Source organism: Corylus avellana, chromosome ca2 (assembly GCF_901000735.1).
Source record: "Corylus avellana chromosome ca2, CavTom2PMs-1.0".
NCBI lineage: Eukaryota > Viridiplantae > Streptophyta > Magnoliopsida > Fagales > Betulaceae > Corylus > Corylus avellana.
Genome location: NC_081542.1, coordinates 3,434,327 through 3,442,073, shown reverse-complemented (window position 1 = coordinate 3,442,073; position 7,747 = coordinate 3,434,327). Strand labels below are relative to the sequence as shown.

Here is a 7,747-nt window from a genome sequence, read left to right as displayed (position 1 = left end):
CAAGGAACACAAGCATAAACATATTCAATACACCATAATAAAAATATAATATTATATATATTATATAAAAAAGCGGTTAGCGATTACAAAGCGGCTAATAAAAACCGCATGAACACCCCTATCAAAGAGGGGAAGGAGTAACCCATATGTTGCAAAACTTAGGCCTTGTTTGGCAAAGGCTTTGTGCCTTTTTACGGTATTAGAAAGTAAATTATGTGATATAAAGTTTTGAATTTTTTGTATGAAAAAGTGAAAACAAGAAAAGAAAAAAAAAAAAAAAAAAAAAAAGGTTTTGTAATTATTATTTTAATTTAAATAGTAATAAAAAATTATTGATGCGATAAAAAAAGTAAAAATGTTTGGGAGTCAAAAATTAAGTGGACTTTTTTTTTTTACCTTTGCCAAACAACGCCTTAGTATTATGTTACTATTTATAATTTTATAAGGGCTATAACTTACATTTGAGATGTGTATCCTTATGCCCACCTACTTATGCATTAAAAAGCTTGAAAGTGCATAATTTTCATGAAATTTTCATCAAACATATCTTTTGCATTATTTTAGCATATTTTATTTTAAATTGAAGTTTAATCATTTTTGCAATAATCTCCTTAAAATTAGACTACAGACGAGGAAATGACAAGTAAACCCCCTGTAAAATTAATAAAATTGCAAACTTTGTAAAAATTGATTCGATAAATTTGAGTGCGTAAGAAATTGAGAGTGGTGATTACAAAAGAAATGAAAGTTCATTTAAAGATTAAGTAAAGTTTTCCCTATTTTTGTGAATTTGACAAAGTATAGTGTATTACTTGAAAGGTTTGAAATATTGAATCTAGCCCTAACAGTCAAGCAATTTAGATAAAGATCTTTTAAATTGTAGTCAAGCAATTTAAAAACCATGAACTTTTTATATCAATATAGGCTTGGACAAAAAGCATTAATCTCCATCTAAATATCATAAAGTTCTAAACGAACTTACACAAACCATTTTACATATAAGTACTTTGAACTACATGACTGCATCTTAATCGAACCAATTTCTTATTTCTATTAACCCACACTTTCCCAAGATAGTTTCTTGCTTTTCTTCTTATTCTTCTGCTCCCAATTAGAAGTTTGGACCAGCTGCAAGGATCTCCTCAGTCAGCTTGTTGTCCTTGCCAATCTTGTAGCTGGTGAATGTTTCAAAGTTATTCTTGAACAGGCCAGCCAGCTTCAACAGTGTGTCTTGATAAGCCTTCTTGTCTGACCACTGCAACCCAAAATCAAATATATCAGCACATTGAAACTGGAAATCACAGTGCCCAATAATAGTAAAAAATGTGTGAAGTGTATCAAGTAGAAGGACAACTAACAGTGTTCACTGGATCCAGAATTTCTGTAGGCACTCCCTCAACCTCAGTGGGGATCTCAAGCCCAAAAACTTCAGTCTTTTTGTAATTTGCCTCCAGGAGGCTGCCAGAGTGTATGGCATCGATGATTTTCCGTGTGTACGGCAACTTAATTCGACTCCCTGAACCATATCTGCAGTGACAGAGAAGAAGAAAATCAGCTTTTCTCATGAAATTGGCCTAATGGTGTAATTTAACTTCGATGAGCTCAATATATGATAATGTTCAATCCATACCTTCCACCTGACCAGCCAGTGTTGACAAGCCATCCTGTGGCACCTTGCTTCTGCATCTTCTCAGCCAGCATGGCTGCATACTTGGTAGGATGCAACATAATAAATGCTGCACCAAAGCAAGCTGAGAATGTAGCCTGTGGCTCCTTCACACCTTCTTCTGTGCCTGCTACCTGAAATTTTCATCAAGAGATTCAGTCACCAATAAACAAGTAGCCTGACTAGTATGCTTGAATGCAATTTCCGCTCATTCATATCTTAAACAGAGCAGAAAGTGCAACTTTGCTGACAATGTTATTGGGAAAACCCTTTATTACCAATTACTTTTCAACTAGACAAGTATTTCAATAAAGAGACATTTACCAGAGCAGTATAGCCGCTGATGAAATGGTACATAGTCTGCGCCAAGCTCAGCTTGCTCACTGGTGGGAGCACACCAAATGCGTCACATGCCAAAAGTATGACATTCTTTGGATGTGGACCGACACATGGTATCTTTGCATTGGGGATGTACTCAATAGGGTAGGATGCACGAGTGTTCTCTGATTCAACAACAAAAGCAACCTCATTAAAAGTTGTCTGGTTTAGTTGAATTCATACATCAGCATATTAGTATACGAAGTTGAGACTGTTTTATCCCTTACAACCATCCATTTCAGCTGTTCATCAGCTTTACTAAGTCATAGCTTTATCACATTCTATGTCAACTTTCAGCAGTGATTATTAAGTATTAATCATATTCAAGTAAACTGTTCTTTGGATCATCTTTCACATCTTCAAGCAGTGATAGTTATTATTCATCATAAAGACAAACAATCAAAATTTTACCTGTAACTGACTTGTCACTATAATCGACCTCTCGGGTATGCTCGTCAAACACTACATTTTCCAGCACTGTCATTGACAGATCAATTCAATTATTTTAATGATGACATACCCAACAAAGAAAAATTCCAAGATAAACTTAGCACTATAATCCTTTCTATCATCTTTAACATTTTGATTACCTGTCCCAAATTTAATGGCATTCCAGATATCAGGCTCCTTCTCCCTGGAGAGATCAATGCACTTGGCATAGCAACCACCTTCGATATTTGACACACCATTCTCACTCCAACAGTGTTCATCATCTCCAATCAAATACCGATTGTGATCAGTAGACAGAGTAGTCTTTCCAGTACCTAACACAAAGACATTTGAAAATAAAACTCATGAGTGACAAGTGAAAGAGAGCATATATAAACGGCACATGCCAAATCTTATTTCATAACAGTTATATATTAAGGGCTCAAGGACTGGCGAGATAAGAGTTAGAAGGCACATATCATATGGCAGCATTTGGAGCCACATCATGACTGGCTCCGGCGATACTATACCTGACAATCCAAAGAAGAGGGCAACATCTCCATCTTTCCCCATATTGCAGCCAGAATGTAAGGAGAGGATTTGACGCTTAGGCATGAGATAATGCATAACACTGAAAAGACCCTTCTTCATTTCCCCGGCGTACTGGGTGCCGAGGATGACCATTTCCCTCCTACCAAGATTTATATCTATGCTAGTAGAGGATGTCATGTAGTGCGTGTAACGATTACACGGGAACTGTCCGGCATTGTAAATAGTGAAGTCCGGAGTACCGAAATTCTCCAGCTCTTCAGGAGTGGGTCGGATACACCTGTCACCCACCCAGTTATCCAATGTACACTAAGCTAATAGGCCATTACATTTTTTTTTTTTCACGGATTTTCCACCACGGAATCAAGCTAGGGCCGATAATTACTAAATACAGGATAAATTAGCATAGTGTCAACGTTAAAGGAGACTTATCTGGTAGGCTTAGACCTCTGTTGAAGGAACTACAGAGAAACAAAGAATGCTGTAATTATCAATAATTCAAATGTTCTACTTACATGTTGTGCATGAACAAGGAATGGTATGCTCTGGCAGAGACGATCCGGACTCTAATTTTGTTTTGCGGGTCCCAGTTCAAGAATTGATCATTCACAAAGACCTGAAAAATCATGAATTTCAACCTCATTGTCAATTACTCTGAGTCTCCAGGGTTACAAGGATAGTTGAACAATTATAATAATCAGTGTCTTCTCAACAATATCCCTATCACTTAGTTAGCAAGCCATAAAACCCCATTACTTTATTGCCTACTCTGTATCTGATTACAACACCAAAACACACTTAAAAATAACTTTCTTTTCGCAATCAAGTATTATAAATAAGGAGCACCACTAAAACTCCGTCAAATAGTTTAATTCCATTGGGAAAAAAGTTGGCTGCTTAATTCTTCCAGTAAATCAGTGGCAGTTCGACCAACTAAATTAAAAAAAAAAAGAAAAAAAAGAAGATAAAATAGATACCAAAACTAACATCATCCTATCTAAAGGTAAAAGATTCAAAGATAACAACCTCCTTTTCATTCGTCTTCTCTATTCTTTTTTTTTTTTCACCCCATGTTGAAAGGTCAACTCTTTATTATTATTTTTTTCAACCAGAACACATGAATCTATCCAAAAAAAGATGTAAACCAATGATATGAATAATGGCTTGTTAAATTATAATTTGTTCTAAAAGCTTAAGCTTATAAAAATATGTGAATTTAATTATTTAAGTAATATTTTAACACGTGAAAGTGAGGGTTCGAATTCACAAAGAACCACAAGTTTTCAATGAACACCAAATAGAAAGGCATAGGCATTAGCAAAGTAAATAAGGTTAGAATAGAAGGTAACCTTGTCCAAAGAGTTCAAGTAATCAACAGCTCTTTCTCTGTTCACCAGGAAGGTGTGCTCGTCCATTTCAATGTTAGGTGAGCCCCTGGCATACAAAAATTCAAATATTGTAGACGTTAAAATGGCAAAAAGGTGGATGAAACTGTAGGCAAGTAGTGGAAAATGAGCAAAAGGGCACTTACTTTCCCCACCAAAGGTCATTCTCGGTAGTCTCATCTCTCACAACGCGCTTATCTCTGGGAGCGCGACCAGTCTTGGCTCCAGAAAGTGTTGCCAAGGCGCCGGTCGCCGTGATGAACGATCCTTGCTCATGCTTTATGGCCTGCTCATATAACTCTGCACCAAACCCCAAGTCCCAAAAGCTAGTGTTTTAGCATAATAATACACCTTCATCTCATTAAAATACATTGAGTTTGCCATTAATGGAAAAAACACACCTAATGTTTCACATACCTAGATCTCCAATAATTTTTTATCTGGATTGCTAGCAATTTCTTGTGCAATTAGAATAAGAAATATGAGACAATTATTATGAAACCACCGGTCAAGCAAGTGGATGGCAGTCCAAAATTTGCATGTACAGATGAACCTCATATTAACTCTTTCATATTTGTTGTCTAAATTATTACCTAACAATCCAAGCAACAAAATTACTGGAGATTTCTATTTATGTTTTACTGTCATTATTCAATAAGAAAGTACCACAATAACTACCATATAATAAGTCATATGAGGAAATCAGAAATTAGTAAGAATAGGAATGTTAGGAGCAATTTAACCCCAAAACAGTCCATAATTGATGAAATGAGCATTAAAATATTGATTTGTCAATTTAATTAGTTAGGAGTGTTTACGGCAACCCTTTCTCTCTTTCTTTTTAAGGCTCCGTTTGGTAGTAAAATTTTTGTTTGAATAGTAATAACTTCAAAAAAAATTTTTTTTTTTAAAAAAGTGATTGATGTAATATAAAGTATAGATAAGTTTTGAATTTTTTGTAAAAAAAAAAAGTTGAAAAAGTTATTTTTATAATTATTATTTTTTATTTAAATAATAATAAAAAATAATTGATGTAAAAAAAAAAAAAAAAAAACTAAAGTTGATCGCCAAACGGAGCCCAATTGACTTGTCGGCGACCTAATAAAACTGTTGTGTGCATTTCACATCCAGAACTGGGACTCAAATATGTGGCACCCACAAGCCACAAGCTAGTGGGGCGCTTTTTCTTTGCCGACTTTTACAGGACGGTATGGCTAGTGTTGGTCAAAATTAAAATATTAATTAAACTCAAATTTTGTTATATCAAGTTCCTGTTAACACTTAACATCACAATCAACTCCTAACTCAACACTAATTCTACCACCTCCACGTTTTAATTAAATATGTCATATCTTTGATAGAGAATTGATGATTACACGTTTCAACTTTTAAAATAATTAATCACTACCATCACACGTCATAAACTAATTGCACCCCACTTTTGTGTCCCCTCCATATTTGTATCACGTCACGAAAAGGATTTGCTCCTCAAATCTCAACCCATATATGAATAATGCTATGTATACCGCATTGACATGTTTAACAATTATATAAAAAGAGAAATATTATCTTTATTTTTATTTTTTTATATAATTTTTACATTTTAAAATTATCAATAGATTAATACCTATTTAAGATCTATCTCATACGCAATAATAATTTTAAAAATTACATATAAATATAAAAAAAATTGTGTTAAAAAAAAAAAAAAAAAATTGTAACATTACTCTTGTATAGAAATTAGGTGACATCATACCTGCGGGGGACAGGTTGTAGAGGATATGTGTGAACTTCAAGGAACTGTCACTAACGTTAAAAGCTGGTGTGAAGTGGTGGTCTGGTACGTGCTTTGGGGTCTCTGCCTTCCGGGCCGGATCTCCTTTCACAACCTTGGGTCCGGTTTCTCTCGTCAGTGACGCCAAAGATGCACTGTTTGAAACAACAAAAGTACACGTGAGATTAGAAAAAAAAGCAGTTTAGGGGGGAAAAACAAAAAAAAAAAAAACAGCTAGTTTCAATTGTTTTCTTTCTTTCCTCGAAATTTCTCAACGGTTTTTTGAAAACACGTTAGAATAAAATAAACCTTTTAATCCTGCTAAATAACCAAAATACACAATTATTCGGCCTCATGCCTGGCCCACAGCAGGGGGATATTTTAGTAATTCCACGTTAAAAAACAATTTCATCAGATTCTCCGGGATCAAGGATGCCTGGTAAGGCTTAAAATACCGGATCTGGTATTGTGTCGTTTCTTAGCGAGGCTGTGTGGCACGCTGTCCAACATAGTGTGGCTCCGCTGGTCAATAATAAAAGTCCCACTATGACTCTACACCGGTTGATTGTCCTACTTTTTTGAGTCAAATGGAAATCACAACCCCGTCCAGTTTATTGCTGGGTCCCAGTCTATCACGTTTTTTTCTATCTGTTTTATTAAATATCACTAGAACTTTTTACTGGTTTTATAGAGCTTTCACTTTCACTATTTAAGTATTTATTAAAGTATGCTTCGCGTGTTTATGTAACCTGATGGACTGCAGCTGCTGTTTCTGGCGGTCTTCGTCAGAGACGGTGGCGAACGCGCCCTGGGAATCCTTAATGGGAGTGGTGGGCGCGGACCGCTTCTTTTGGAGGGAGTGGAGCTCGTCAATTGTCTGAGCCTTAACGGGCGGCCCGCTGTCATCGTGGCAGATCCCGTTCTGCTTCTTGTGGGTCTGGATCTTCGCTAGCCCGTTCCGTGCCGTTCCGGTCCCGAAGCTGAACTCTCCGTTCGCGTTTCCGTTCTCTGCCATCTCTACTCTGCACAAGAAAAAAAATATATATATATATACGGAAACTTAGCACAATATTTACGCTAAAGTATTGTTACGTACAGCTCTAGTAATCCTAATAATCTTGATCCTTGTTCTTAATATATTTAGCCGAAACAGCTATTTCTCGTATTTATCGTATCAGAAAGTTTAAGGTTGCAAATTTTCCCAAGATAAAGCATGGGTATATATGAAAATTGCTTCTCTTTTTTTTGTCAGGTTTGGCTTGAAGTTAATCTATCTATGTAGCATGATTGAAGATGGAGGAGGATGGTCTAGCGCATCATTAAAGTAGCCATGTAACACAAGGATAATGATAATTAAGAGATACGGAAAAGCAAAAATAAAAAAGAAATAAAAGAAATAAAACTATGAGAGAGAGAGAGGTTGGACCAGAGATTGCAAGCTTGAAGCGAAGATAAAGAAGGAAAAGCGAAAACACTAAAGGGAAATGAAATAGAAAGAGAGGGTTGTGATCATCAAAGTGGAGTGATTGTTTAGAGAAAACGCAAACGAGAAGGTGATGGGAAAAT

At 35.7% G+C, this 7,747-nt stretch overlaps 1 protein-coding gene across 1 annotated transcript; it reads right to left on the bottom strand.

Annotated features, from left to right (window-relative positions):
• Positions 1-891: 891 nt before the first annotated feature.
• Positions 892-7,747, bottom strand: LOC132170407 (phosphoenolpyruvate carboxykinase (ATP) 1-like). The gene is made up of 13 exons (XM_059581387.1): positions 7,608-7,747; positions 6,931-7,203; positions 6,164-6,336; positions 4,554-4,707; positions 4,372-4,456; positions 3,538-3,638; positions 3,004-3,302; positions 2,635-2,808; positions 2,456-2,521; positions 1,991-2,169; positions 1,631-1,800; positions 1,359-1,527; positions 892-1,255 (listed from the first exon to the last, which is right to left on the bottom strand). The coding sequence occupies exons 2-13, from the start codon at positions 7,194-7,196 to the stop codon at positions 1,112-1,114; spliced, it is 1,980 nt and encodes a 659-aa protein (XP_059437370.1). The 5' UTR covers positions 7,197-7,203; positions 7,608-7,747; the 3' UTR covers positions 892-1,111.